Below are 14,267 nucleotides of genomic sequence, written 5' to 3'. Positions count from 1 at the left end.
TAATATGTGTATTAATTTTTTTTTTTTTTCCCCTCCTGCCCAAGTCCGTAAGTCCTGAGGACTCTGAAAAGAAGCGAATCAATTATCAAGCCTACCGAAGCTTCCTGAATCGCGAGGGTCCGAAAGCACTGGGTTCCAAAGAGATACCTCAGGTAAGTTTGGCTACCGCAGAATTCTCTATGTAGAAGTGGAGTGTGTCATAGACTTACTGTAATAAGTGATCTAACAAGTATCAACTAAACTACTTAAAAACTGGTATTTTTTTCAGGTAGGAAGTATGTATTGGAAAAAGCTAAATTGTAATGCAAAGCAGTGATTAAATGTAAGGAAATACACTAAGAAATTAAATTCAGTGCTTGGTTTATGAAGTCATGATGATGAAAAATAGTTACTGGTCTTAAAGTTGAAGATTGCTGTCACTCATTGACTGACATGCTATGCTTGAAGCACAGAGTTATGAGTATGATCGGTCAGGTGAACAATGTGTGAAGTTTTGTTGGTAGCTATTCCTTTTAATGGCTTTTGAACTTTTAGAACTATTAGCTAGCATCAGCTTATTTTTAAAGTTTCATAGGGTATTTGACATGGTGGAGGGTTAAAGTTTATGGTGAAGAGGTATTTGGTACAATTGCATCAGGTAATGGTATTTTCTGCAATGCTCTGGTTCTCAGGGAGCTGAAAACTGCTTGGAAGGCCTGACATTCGTAATTACAGGCGTTCTGGAGTGTATTGAAAGAGATGATGCCAAGTCTCTGATTGAACGTTATGGAGGAAAAGTAACTGGCAACGTCAGCAAGAAGACAAACTATCTGGTTATGGGGCGAGACTGTGGCCAATCTAAACGTGAAAAGGTGAGCGTTCCTGTGCCTGAGCCAAGTAGAAGTGAAACCGTGAATTGTTCATATCTAACTGTATTGATTTTCAGTATCTCCGCCAAAAGGCGGCAGTACTACCAATAAAGTGCATGTTAAAAAGGAAAAGTTGCCTAATGTTTTAGGGCTTTGTTTTGTTCTTATTTATTTGTATACACACACGCGCACGCACACACAACACGTTGTTGTGTTCCTAAATATAGTCTTTACTGGAAGGCACTTTGAAGTGAATTATGTAACTCCTAACTTGACTTGACTTTACTTTTAATTCTTTCTTTTGCTCCAGGCATCAACTTTAGGGACAAAAGTTATTGATGAGGATGGCCTGTTTGATCTTATCCGAACTATGCCAGGCAAAAAGTCCAAATATGAGCTGGCGGCTGAAACAGAGGTTTGTTTATAATAAACTTAGGGGCTTTTGTTTGGTTGGTTTTTGCTTTGGTTTGTTTTTAATTGAAAGGAGTCTTGGTCTTCTGTTCCAGTAACAGTAACCCTACAATTGTCAGTTTGACCTTCTAGGTTAAAAATATTGAAAGTGGAAAATTTTACATTTGTATTTAAGACTTCTACTTGGGAGCTATAGGGTTTTTTCCCACCTTTCACTTTTATACTCTGACATTATTCTGTATTTTAGGTACCTGACTGAGGGGGTAATTGTATCTCCTTAGATGGTTTCAGTTTTAAACTTTGAGTATTTGTTTGTTCTTTGAAATACGTAATTGTGACTGATACCGTGTGGTACCCAGACAGGCCCAATATAAAATTGTACTGTAAACATGGGACAACTATATGTAAACCATGTGTATACACTACAGATTTTGTCTTTATGTGGTACTTGAACTAATAATATTAATGGGAAATTTTTCAGGGAATACTGTAAAAACAGTAACAAGTTTTTTTATGCACATTTAAATTTAGTTGTTAGTGGCTGATAAAATGTTATTAAAATCTCTGTTAGCTCCAACATACTGTGCATTCAGTATAGACGTTGCTTCTGATGTGGCTAGGCATGAATTGTTGCAGGTAAAGATACTATTGGTGTCCTAAGGAGAAGCACCTCTAAGCTTACTAGCTAATTACTTTCACTCCCTTTGAATTGTTTTCTTTCTTTCTGGAAGCGTTGTTTTGCAAGAGCTTCGTCGGTGTCTGGCCCCAAATCTGACAGTCGTCAGGTTTGCCTTTTTTTTTTTTTTTAATGTTGCATCAGGCTTTGTGAGTAAGGGGACTGCTCTTGGAATGACCAGAACGTTTCCTGCCTCTCTTTTGTGGGTTGTACTACAGAACCAGGTGGCATCGTGTTTAACTGTGGTTTATTTTTCAGAGGGAAATATTTCTTTATCTGCTCTTGAAGTTTTTTTTATCAATACATAAGCTTTGTTACTTTCTTAAGCACTCCTGTACATATGTTCAAAGACAGCATGTTTGTTTACTGTATGGGTTTTTGGAATTTCCCTTTAATTTTCTTACCTATATTTTCCTAAGGCAAAGAAAGCGGAGTCAAGACCTAAAAAGACACCACAGAAAGCTGAAGCTGGAAAAAGGAACTTTAGCCCCTTCAAAAGGGAAGCTGGTAACAAAAAATATACATCTACTCCTGAAAAAGGAGATACCGTCAAATCTGTCAAGAAAGAAACCACTGCTGTTCGAAAGCTTATGGACTTTAAACGGCAGACTGTGGAGAAGGAGGAAGCCCCAAAACCCAAGGGGAACTTGGTCTCCGAGATTAATGAAGGTGGAACAGAGAGATTGCTATGGGTAGATAAATACAAGCCTGTGTCTCTCAAGGCAATAATTGGACAGCAGGGTGAGCAAAGCTGTGCCAATAAACTGCTCCGATGGCTCCGAAATTGGCACAAGAATACCTCAGAAGATGGACAAGGTGACCAGCGCGGTTAAAGTACTCTCTGTGTTCTTCCATGCCAGTCACACTGCTTGGTTTCCTGGACCAATAAGGGCCTTTGAGATAGCAGAGCGACTCTAGAAATCGGGAATGAGGCTGCAGTCAGATGCGTTTTTTAGCAGCAGTTGAACTTGAGTAGTTTTTTTTTTCTTTTTTTGTTGAAGCAGTTGTTCGCTTACCACCACTGCCCTGCCCTGCACCCTGCCCCCTCCCCCCCCCCAAACCAACCCAAAACCAGAAAAGCAAACTGTGACTGAAGATTTTTTTTTTTGTCTTGTTGGTATTCTCTTAAACATGAATTTTTCCAAAAGAAACCAAAATAACCTAGCAGTAATGTATATAAAAATGGCCTCATATTCAGCCTAGTGAATTCTTTCTCACCAAGAGAAATGTTGGCCAGTGCTAACCTGTCTGTACACGTGGTGAAAATACAGGATAGCAACGTGTCTAAAGGGCTTCCATCATGCATGGGCAAGAGATGAATTGTTAAGGTCCTGGTTCTGCCTGGCAAGCAGCCTGTCATGTATAGTGTGTCATCCTGTAGACAGTTTTTTCTGTGATTAAAATAGTGTTTAAGCTTCACTGCTATGGTAGTGGGCAGTGGGGTTTTTCTGCGTGTGTGTTGGTTTGGTTTGTTGTGGGTGTTTTGTTTTGTGTGGTTTGTTTTTTTTTTTTAAATGATGCGGTTGTGAGAAAATTGCGGAAATGATTGTATTACATTAATAGCGTTTTTGCTATTTTTCAGTTTAGGTTACTGCAAGTCTTAAACTAAGATGGTTTAAACAGCTTTTTCCCAAGTGGTTAGGATGCAGATGTGTATGCATTTTTTTCATATCAAGCCTTAGATGAGGAAAAACTCCAGTGATGCTTGATACCTTTAAAGATTTACATGAAGTGTGCAGTTTATTTTGTAATACATACCTAGGTTAAACCTGGAATCTTCTTTTATAGCAAAGACCAATAAAACTGGAGGCAAAGATGATGGTACTGGTTTTAAAGCAGCATTACTTTCTGGTCCACCTGGAGTTGGTAAAACTACTACAGCTTCTTTAGTTTGTAAGGTGAGTTCGTATTAACAGTTGTTCCAGCACTATTTGTTATATATTGATGCTTTATCTGGATACTGATACACTGTGCAGGTGGATATCCCCTAAATTACCAGGGTCTGCTCCCAGCCTAGTTCCACCTGCTCAGAACAGGGTTACAGGTGAAAATATGTGGATGTTTAGATACCTTTATCAGGTCTGGGGTGAGAATATAGCAATGGGTGTCTGCGTTTCTTTCTGTTATATTGAGAAGAAACATATCGCAGTATGTTGAACAATTGGAAATGGTTTTCAAAAATTGTGAGTGTTCAGCACTAGTTTACAAGTCAGAGAGTATTTGCACTAAATTTAGTGGGAGTTGAATTCTGGCAAGGTTTTTGAGAGTTCCTATGACAGACTTGGTCATGGTTTTTATGTATCTAACAAAGATGCCCTTCCCAGACTAATTCTAAATTCAAATACTACTTTAGGATGAGAGAAGTTGACAGGCCCATGTTTCCATTTCTCAATCTGAATTTACAAATCGTTTTTTCCTAACTTACTGGAACACTGTGTTCCACTAACTTTGTCATGAGAATCAGCTGAGAACTCCATACTGTAGAAATACCATTGAAGCTAACTTACTAATAGTGGTGTTGTAACAAGTTACAGATTATTTTTCTTCTTTGACTTGCAAAAACTTTCTTAGAATAGGATACTACCAGCTTGGAAGAGTTGAGAACTATTGTCAGCTACGTGATCTTCGTGCTGGGAAGGAGTGATTGCTTGCCTCGATATCCGAGTTGTATAGAGTAACTCGCAATCTCCCCCCACCCCGCCTTAGAGCTTTGCAGCAACAAGCTGATGCTGCACCCAAAACTAGACCTGCAGAGAAGCTGGATGTGCTGATTTGTGCTCCTTTCTGCACTGGCATGGTCTTTTCTGCTTCTAGTTTCCAACCTAGCTTGCTCACAGCTGCTTCAGGTCTCTGCAGAGCATTTCACTATACTCCACAGGAGCAGCCAACCAAACTGGGTTGTTCAAGTTGCAAGAACAAAGCTGTGTGCAGCTCGCTGCAGTGCCGTGGCATGCCCCTGGCAGGGGAGTTTGCTGATAAAGGAGCAGCTGGGTTAAGTTCTCTCAGGACTGACGTGCAGCCCAGCCCCATTCTGAAGTGTTAGGGACTGCTGGGGGAGCTGTGTGTTTCCTAGCTGTTAGTTAAAAGCTTCTCTTTCCTTCAGCTTTCAGAGGGATGTGGCGTGTTTCTTGTCCTGACTATTTGTGCGTAAGACTCTAATATGCAGCTGGAAATACCATGGAACTTAGCCAGGCTTGGCGTATAGTTCTGTTTCTGTCCCTGGTGGCAGTTCTGTTAATCCTTCAGAACTAAATCTGTGCTGCTGACTTCCCCCCTGCCCCCCAAAATGTTCTCTCTTGGGCATATCTGTTCCGTGTCTGGCTATAAATATTTTTGGAGTGTGAGAGAAAAGGAGTATAAGGAGAGAAAGGAATCAAAGCCACAATTTATATGTGAAAATGGTGTTTTAAGAGCTTTCTTCTGGAACTCTGAAATACTGTTTCTAATTCTGAGTATGCATATACTCTTTCACTGACCTGTGTTCTCATTTTTTGCGTGGTTTTTGTGTTTGGACTAGGAACTGGGGTATAGCTACGTGGAGCTGAATGCTAGTGACACTCGCAGTAAGAACAGTCTAAAGGAAATAGTTGCTGAATCGCTTAACAACACCAGCATCAAAGACTTCTGTTCTGGTATGTTTATAGTTTGAAGGAGGATTTTTTGTTGTGTTTGAGAGTCCTATTACAGGAGGGACAGAGCTTCCTTATTACACAACAGTGTTAGGAATTTAACTTGCTCACCATGTGGAGGGATCCAGCTCTAATAGGGATGGCTTCATTTAGTAAGCTGTTTTATTTCATCTTCAGTTGTAGAATTAAATCTTGCTATCAGTAGGATCAGTTGTTAATAGGCACAAACTACTCGGAACTCTGCAGTTGCTCTCCTGTTGCATGGGACTTGTTTCTTGGAAGATGACCCAAGGTGTTATAGTCAGTTCTGTTCTCTGAATGTAGATTCATGTGATCAAGTGGCAGAGCAAGAAGTTCACCACCACCTCAGCTGTCCAGGATGGGCTTACCTAACTTTAAAAGCATTGGGTAAAACTCTGAGCAAGACCCTATTTTATTCCCATCTCATTTTCTTGTCCATATTCATTTTCAGGCACATCCTCATCAGTTAGCGGGAAACATGTATTGATCATGGATGAAGTGGATGGTATGGCAGGCAATGAAGACAGAGGAGGGATTCAGGTGAAACTGCTATAGTTACTAGCTAATGCCATTGCTAAGAGTGCATACCATATATAGCACAAAATATTTCAAGCCAGTCTACAGTCCTCAACCCATGGTCCATAGAAAGTCTCTGTAGAGTGCAGTTTATCTGACCTATTTTAGAAGTCTGTCTTTGTGTAAGAAGAATTATGCATTGGTAGAGGGGGAAAAGGGATACTTCTGTAAAAGAAACCTGGAGTGACAAACTTGGGTATGTGCGCTTTAGATGTTTATTCCCGGACAGGTGAATTTATCTTAAGTTCTCTGCAGCTGACATCTACCTGCAGTGGGAGGTTTGTAATCTGACTGGGACAGTTGCTCTCTTCAGGAGGCAGTAACACTGAATAAACAATGTGGCATAGGTAGTATTATACTTTGTTCTTCTTAGCAGCTCCAGTTTCAGCTTCTGAAGATTCCTATGGTAACATGCAATACTTTGACAATAAAGGGCATACAGATCTTTAGCTCAGATGCAGACGTTTACATTGCAGGAATATGAGATTGAACTGAATTTCATCTTCATTAGAGCAGGCAAAGTTTGTTCTGGTAAGCCTAATAATGCGGAAGGCTGAGGGTTGAGCTCTTTGGACAGGGAAGAGCTGATCTTTTTACTTCCTGCTTCTTTGTTGTTTGTGGCAGGGTGCAGTCAGGAACACGTGCTCCCTCTGGACATAGGCCAGGTCAAACTGGCCGTTGGACAAATGAATCTAGTTCTGCAGGTGGACAGCTCTACTCTGGGGTATTGATCTTCATTGCTTCATGAAGAACAACCCAAACATGATTTCTAGAAGTGGATAGTGGAAGTGGGTAGACAGCAGATTTATTGCAGCTGAATAGAATAGCAAGTGAAAAAAGTAGGAGAGGGGCTAGATTTTCCCTGTGTAGAAACATGATTACAGTAGGAGCAGTTTTATAGACTTGGGCATCTGTCAAGGATCTGATTTAAGGCAGGGACTAATGCTGCTTGCTATGACATTTTAATCATTCTCTGAGATATCTAATGTAATTGTTGTAATGCGTTTAAATCACAGGAGTTGATTGGTTTGATTAGACACACAAAGATACCCATCATCTGTATGTGTAATGATCGCAACCATCCTAAAATTCGTTCCTTGGTCCACTACTGTTTTGATCTTCGTTTTCAGAGACCTCGTCTAGAACAGATTAAGGTAAGAAGGCTGTGGCTGTATGGACTGCACTGAATTACCATCAGTAACTTCTGTCTTCATGTGGCAGAATTCATACAGAATTGGAAATGCAACTTAAAACTTAATGGATCACCTCAGTGAGTTACTCTGCTTTTCAAAATGGGTTGTCTGAGTTTTTCTTCCCAAAGAATGGAGTATCCCAAAGCCTTTCAGATTCAGAAGTCGATCCTAAATATATCCAAAGATTTTTTTTTTTTTTAAAATGATCATGGGCTTTTTTTTTTTTTTACACCAACGACAAGGGATGACTTATAATTCAAATTTTCTCTCATAAACATATGTGCTTTACAGAAACCTAGAAAAATACAGTAACACTCTTTCAATAGATGTGTCAATGTGTTCTGTAGGGGGAAGAATTCATAGGAATTCTCTAGTGACAATTTCTCAATTGTGTGTATTACAGGGTGCCATGATGTCTATTGCATTTAAAGAAGGTTTAAAAATTCCACCACCTGCTATGCAAGAGATAATCCTGGCAGCAAATCAGGACATCAGACAGGTCAGTGCCAATTCAGCATCAGTGTCCATTCAGAGAGCACGTCATGTACAAGTCCTTGACTTCAGTGTAGTATTTGAACAGTATTATTATTTTTATGTGTAAGAGATTAGGCTGTTTTCTGCTCGAGTCTTCCATTTAAATACTATTATGCTACCAACTTGTCTATTTTGTTCTTTAGGTTTTACATAATCTTAATATGTGGTGTGCAAAAGATAAATCGTTGACTTATGATGAGGCTAAAATGGATGGCAAAAGAGCCAAAAAGGATATCAAACTGGTAAGTGTAAAATACTGGATTGGCTTTTACTGTCCTATAATCTGATATAATCGGTAGGCTTTATAAGTGTCTTCTGAACTAAAGCACTGATAGCCTAGATGCAGGGAGCTGTCAAACTTGCTACAAATAGTTGAAGAGCAGTAAATCCAGGACTGAGTATATATTTTGATGTACTGGTCTCTTAAGTAAGATGCAATTATGAAGCTCCTACTGTTCACCCTGAGTCCTCTATTTAGGAGATAATTCCCTTAATATCAGAAGTAAAACTCAATTCTTTAAACTGGTAAAGCAATAGGAAGGAAATACTGAACATTGAACTTGTACTGATGAGTCTAGATATTGTGGGGTACCATCACTAAAGTAATTTTGTTGATACTGTGCTGTGTCTTACTGTTTGTGTTGACCCGCAACTCACTGACTTTTTGAAATATCATTTACTTAGGGCCCTTTTGATGTTGTCCGGAAGGTTTTTGCTACTGGAGAGGAGGCTTCTCGTATGTCTCTTATAGACAAATCGGATCTTTTCTTCCATGATTATTCCCTAGCACCTCTCTTTGTCCAAGAGAACTATGTACATGTGAAACCAGCTGCTGCTGGGTGAGTTACTCCATACCCTAAATTGACATAGGCTTTTGTGTCAGGGAGTAAAACTAGACTAAAACCTATCTGGATATTTCTGCTTTGTAATACAATCAACTTTGGTTTTTTTCCAGAGGAAATCTGAAAAAGCACTTGGTGCTCTTGAGTAGAGCAGCTGATAGTATATGTGATGGTGATATAGTGGACAAACAGATTCGTAGCAAGCAAAACTGGAACCTTCTTCCGACACAGGTGAGCACTTACCACTCATTTTATGTGCTTTATGGATGTCTAGTGTAAAAGACTGATCCCTTGAAACTGATGTTTCAGTATAATTTTATGAGCAGTATATAGTTCATACTTCATGTAGTATTCTGTTCTGCTGGTGAGTAGAGCAGTTTCCCATATTGATATTGTTGAACCCACGCTGTATCATGAAATGAAGTCTTCTGAAACTTTGAAAAGCTTGAACCGTCTTTATGAAGCATAGGAGCACATGGTACGTATCACTTCCAATGTGCAGTTACAAACCTACTCTGTCTTATTTATGTGCTTCCTATCCCAGCCTCTCACCAGGCCAGTATTTCTCCTAAAGCACAGAGGACTGAACCTTCATCGCTGTACTTTTTTTTAATGATCACTGAAACATTGACAAGACTTGTGCTTAAACGATTATGACTGGCATCAGAGAATGTATCGTAGATTAAGTTGGAGCGGACCTCTGGAGGTCATCTAGTCCACCCCCCCTGCTTAGAGCAGGTCCGGGCAGATAAGTTGCTTAGGAACTTCGCTAGCTGAGTTTAGGTAGATTCGTGGTGTTCTTTGGAAATGTCTCCTTCACCATGTCCATCTGCTGGAGACTACAGCACTTGTTTGTGTGAAGTCAGCTGTTTGACTGCACACTCAAATGAGAAATGAACAGAGGGTGTTTTTTGTGTTTTTGTTGTGTGGTGGTTTTTTGTTTTTTTTTGTTTTGTTTTTTTTAAAATCCAGATAATTTCACAGATATTTTAGAACATGGTTAACAAGTAGGGTGGTACAAGAGATGAAGCTGTAGCCTAAAAGGGGTCGAACAGAAACAAGCAACCACGAAGGAGTTCTCTTAAAATGAGCTGTTTCCACTGTGGAACTATGTTCATTATCCCCTTTCATGCAGACAAGTAAGGTAGTATGTCGTGGCATCAGTGAGACTAATTCATTATGATTTGAGTTTGGCGTGTGTGTTCCTTTTTCAGGCTATTTATGCAAGTGTTCTCCCAGGGGAGCTGATGAGAGGTCACATGTCCCAGTTTCCTGTCTTCCCCAGCTGGCTGGGGAAATTTTCATCTGCAGGCAAACATGACCGAATCATTCAAGAACTGGCAATGCACATGAGTCTCAGGTAGTACTGACATTCCTCTTCTGATTTGTGTTGACATGGATACTTAGTTCTCATGTAGTTCATTTCCTGCCATTAATTCCTTGCTGTGCTTGGTACAAACTTAAGTGTGTATTCTGTGAATATCCTCGTATGTTGTTGGTGACGCTTCCTTAGCACTTAATCTGGACAACAATCAGACTGCAAACACTTTTAGTATAGTCAGCATTACTGCAACTTTTTTTTTCCCCTGAAGTTGTTGTTTCTCAGTTAGGTATGTGTTTTCCCAGACTGCTCGGTGTTTGAATACCTTGCATCAGTTATCCCTAATGCAGGTATGGCAAAAGGAATGGCACAGTACAGCTTGCAGTTAACTCTTAAGGCAGTTGATTGGCCATTTGCTGAGGGCCTGCCTACAGGTTGCTTGTGTTTAGAAGTGAGCGGTGGTGGTTGTACAGATTTACTTACTACTTTCAATTTGACAAAGAACCCAGACATGCAAGAGGACAGTAAACATGGAGTATTTGTCGTATTTGCGGGATGGACTTGTCCAGCCCTTGAAAGACTTTGGAGCAGATGGTGTACAAGAAGCTATAACGTTCCTGGACTCTTACTGCTTGATGAAAGAAGATATTGAAAATATCATGGAAATAAGCACATGGGGAGGCAAACCCAGTCCTTTTTCAAAGCTGGATCCCAAGGTAAAATTCACTAGTGAATTTTTCCCTTTTCTTCTGTATCTTTAAAAAGAAATCCTAGAATCATAGCTGTGGTGTGGATGTGCTGCTGGAAGGCTGGTGTAGCTGCAAATGAACAATTTTATTAACTGTAATTTAATTAATGGTAGTCTTAGCAAACCAGCTGTCAAACATACTACTGAAGGATTTAGGGGTACGTCCTGAAAGATAGTCAGGCTGTGCTTCATTCAGCAGTCTTATACCCATTGTTCCTGGTGTAAAGGATCACTGGGAGTCAGCTGTGTCTGGGGCACAGAAGCGAAACACAGAAGGGACAGGGAAAGCCAGTACCTTTCTACAAGCAAGCTCCTGGCTATAAGCTGTATCGCCTTCATGCATAGCACTGCCTTTCTTACCACTGTGCAAAGCAGGAGGGATGCACATTCGTTACGGTATTCGTTATGGTGTGGGCACTGAATTAGGAGGCTGGCTTGCAGCTTGCATCTTTCACAGTCCATCTAGCCTCAACTGCCAGACCTGGGGGGACTTTGTGTGGCGCTCCTCCAGGATCCAGCTAGTCCACTTCAGTGGCTGGGACCCTCATCTGGTACAAGGTGAGCTTAAGCTCAAGTCCCTGCTACAAATGAGGCAGGTGTGAGATCTGAACCATCCCAGGTCAAGTGCTCAGGGAAAGAGAAGAATCTTCTCTGCTGATAACGAAACGTATGCTGCTATTGGGTGTCCAACCCTAGTCTGAATACGCTGCTCCAGTGTGGCAGGTGTTCAGTGCTGCTGAGGGTGGCTTTGGTGTAAGCAACTTGGAACAGAACAACAGTGCTGAAATTATTGGAGGCCCAAGTTCAAAGCATCTGAAGATGCACACTCTGTTTGAGGATTATGTGGGACTCGCTTAAAATCAGCCTTCACCATACAGCTCTTAGGTGCTTTCTGTGTCCTCTTCTACACATCTTTCGTCACATCTTCCCAAAGGAAAGATGATGTGGAATCTCTAGCCAAGAGTTGGTTAGCTAACAATATACAGTTCCTAAGCTGATACTCAGTGTTTTCTTTCAACCTAACAGGTCAAAGCAGCTTTTACACGTGCCTATAACAAGGAGGCACATCTGACTCCATATTCACTTAATTCTGCCAAGTTATCTAAAAGGCAGTCAGGATCTGCGGTGACCTTAGAACTGAATGAAGACCTGAATGTGGAAGAGATCCAGTCTGAGGATGAGCAAGATACTGTTGAAAGTGATGCAATGATTAAGGTGACTTAGCTTCCTCAGTGTTAAACTACCACACTAAACTGTTTCCTCTTAAGTTACCTTTCTGGGACTTGTAACATCATCTGAATTTAAAAACAAAAATCATAGTAGATATAAAATACACTATCTCTCAACTTTTAAATTCTTAACTAGTGGTAGTGTGAAAAAGTCCAAGTGATTTCTATCCACTGTCTTCTGCTTGAATGTTGGACCAAAGCGAGACATCACTGTAAACTCATGAATACTGCATCCAATTGCAAACCTTAGTAATATTTTAGGTGTTGGTGGGGATGGTGCCATGGGCAAGGAGCAGCCACAGGCCTTGGCTTGTGGTTGTCACAGGCGGCAATTCCAGTAATACCCTGTGTACAGATCACCAAATTGGAGAACTGTGGTCAGCCCTTAAGACTGAACATCGTAGAGTCTGTATTCTCCATGGCATTTAAAAACTGGGTACTTGAAAGGGAGGAGAAGAGAAGAGATGGCTTTTTCTTTTAACACTGATTGCATTTTGTCTTATGCTTTTGTCAGGTTGCAGTTGAGTTTTAAACTAACTATGTTCTGTTTGTAGCAAAAAAAGGCAAAGTCTTCCAAGCTGCCAAAAAGAGAGAAAAATGAAGAAACAACAAAAAAAGAAGGGAAAAGAAAAGAGAAAACAAGACATTAAACAGAATAAAATCTTGCTCTGGATGCAGCTTTGCTTATCTAACTTCTGGCCAGAACATGAGACAGATCCAGTGACAGAGCTGGGGAAGTAGAACCAGTGCATTGAAAGTGCTCCTCTTATAGAGGTGATGTAGCTACTGTACTCTCTCACTATGCAGTGCTGTGTACTTACTCTTAACGTGCTACAACGTTACAAGCTATAAATATCCTTGTACAATGAACACCAGGGTGCATGAACATGATGAAAATGTGATGCTTAGTTACCTGGCACTTATGCCAAGTCTTCCTAGGGCTTCACTTTTTTTTTTTTTTTTTTAAATAAGTCCCCTGATATTATGTGGTGAACTCTTGTAAATAGTACATGATGCAAAAGAACCCCCAAACCTAAATTGCGTATTTGTACATTATAGAAATTAAGCAGTGTATAAAATTACAATAAAAGGTTTCACAGGAGTCTCTTAAAATTTTGGCTAAGTTCATGGAGTGTTCTGTCTGTCTCCTTCCCTTTACTTCCAAGGTTCTGGCTTTCCTGCATGTACAGGATGTGGTTACATTCTTTTCTTACAACTTCCCTTTTGCTCAGTTAAAGACACAGAAAAGCAGTGAGGGATTTGGTTCCAAAACTTGAGGAGCCTGTGCTTATGAGTTGTATCTTTAATCAAAACCAGAAAGGAACACTTAAAGAGTAAGAAAAGAAACATATAAGAGAAAATAGTCATAAAAGTTCAGACCTGATCTGGAAGAGAGAACACTAGGGGTTATTTGTTTGCCACTCACGTAACACAGAATGCCCCTTGGTTTGTCTTTGGTGCAAATAAAATGCAAATTTTTCTTGGTAAGAAGAATTATCAATCAGTTTTATTACTATAATAAATCAAAGTACAAAATTTATCAAAAGCTAAATATTTACAGGCTATCACAAAATAGAAATGACATGGTGGTTGTTATTAAATCCTAGTGGGGAAAAGATGTGTAATGTAGTGATAGAGCCTTCCTTGCTGCTTGCCAAGACAGCACATGCAGTTCTGAAAATAAAGAGAGGCAGTTAGTCATATCTCAAGATGTAAAGACTGTGATAGCAAACTTTTCTCAGATAGCAAGGTTTTCTCAGACTGGAAAAAAAAATTACAAAAATAAGGTTATTGTGGTATATATAATTTTATAGTATCACTTGTACATTTCAAAGTTTTCACTAAAGGTGTTTCCACTCGTAAATCTGCCTTCAAATGTCACAATTACAGAGAAACTGCTAACTCATTTTCAGTTACCATTCCTTTAACAAAACTGAAGTCTTGGATCTAAGTGTGTGCTACAGCCAGAGGGGTCTCATTCTTTGAAATACGAGTATTTCAAGCCAATACTGTGTTGCTGTTATCCTGTGACATGTTCTTATATTCTGTTAAACATAGAAGCTAAGATCATGTAACCTGCATTTTAGATCTGCTCCTTCCAGACAGCGTGTCTCTCTCTTCCTACGCTTAAACACTTGTTGGTAGATCTGTAGAAGGATTTGATGATGCTGAGATCTTCAAACTGTTCCCTGTGTGCTACTAAAGCACAACTGGTATTCAGGAACATATTCCAAACCAG

General features: G+C 40.0%; 2 protein-coding genes across 9 annotated transcripts in view; one reads left to right on the top strand and one right to left on the bottom strand.

Annotated features, from left to right (window-relative positions):
- The window catches only part of RFC1 (replication factor C subunit 1), a 45,067-nt gene extending 32,077 nt beyond the window's left edge, over nt 1-12,990 (top strand). For 2 of the 3 annotated variants that reach the window (XM_075499948.1, XM_075499947.1), the window contains 16 exons: nt 45-152; nt 672-851; nt 1,159-1,263; nt 2,355-2,751; nt 3,724-3,833; nt 5,453-5,567; nt 6,037-6,125; nt 7,178-7,315; nt 7,758-7,853; nt 8,032-8,130; nt 8,573-8,727; nt 8,844-8,961; nt 9,945-10,090; nt 10,554-10,767; nt 11,826-12,014; nt 12,583-12,990. In XM_075499948.1, the coding sequence (XP_075356063.1) occupies nt 45-152; nt 672-851; nt 1,159-1,263; nt 2,355-2,751; nt 3,724-3,833; nt 5,453-5,567; nt 6,037-6,125; nt 7,178-7,315; nt 7,758-7,853; nt 8,032-8,130; nt 8,573-8,727; nt 8,844-8,961; nt 9,945-10,090; nt 10,554-10,767; nt 11,826-12,014; nt 12,583-12,678 (2,355 nt within the window). In that variant the 3' untranslated portion in view covers nt 12,679-12,990. Of the gene's footprint in view, nt 1-44; nt 153-671; nt 852-1,158; nt 1,264-2,354; nt 2,752-3,723; nt 3,834-5,452; nt 5,568-6,036; nt 6,126-7,177; nt 7,316-7,757; nt 7,854-8,031; nt 8,131-8,572; nt 8,728-8,843; nt 8,999-9,063; nt 9,114-9,944; nt 10,091-10,553; nt 10,768-11,825; nt 12,015-12,582 lie in introns of those variants that run through there. The other variant, XM_075499949.1, reaches the window with a different exon arrangement.
- A 519-nt stretch (nt 12,991-13,509) lies between these two features.
- Nucleotides 13,510-14,267, bottom strand: part of WDR19 (WD repeat domain 19) — a 49,284-nt gene continuing 48,526 nt past the window's right edge. For all 6 annotated transcript variants that reach the window (XM_075499941.1, XM_075499942.1, XM_075499943.1 and 3 more), the window contains one exon: nt 13,510-13,702. The gene's annotated coding sequence lies outside the window, so the exon portion shown is untranslated. The remainder of the gene's footprint in view (nt 13,703-14,267) is intronic.

The sequence above is a fragment of the Mycteria americana genome, chromosome 4, assembly GCF_035582795.1.
Source record: "Mycteria americana isolate JAX WOST 10 ecotype Jacksonville Zoo and Gardens chromosome 4, USCA_MyAme_1.0, whole genome shotgun sequence".
Lineage (NCBI taxonomy): Eukaryota > Metazoa > Chordata > Aves > Ciconiiformes > Ciconiidae > Mycteria > Mycteria americana.
The sequence above is the reverse complement of the archived record's forward strand: the minus strand, read 5'-3'. Positions and strand labels throughout refer to the sequence as shown.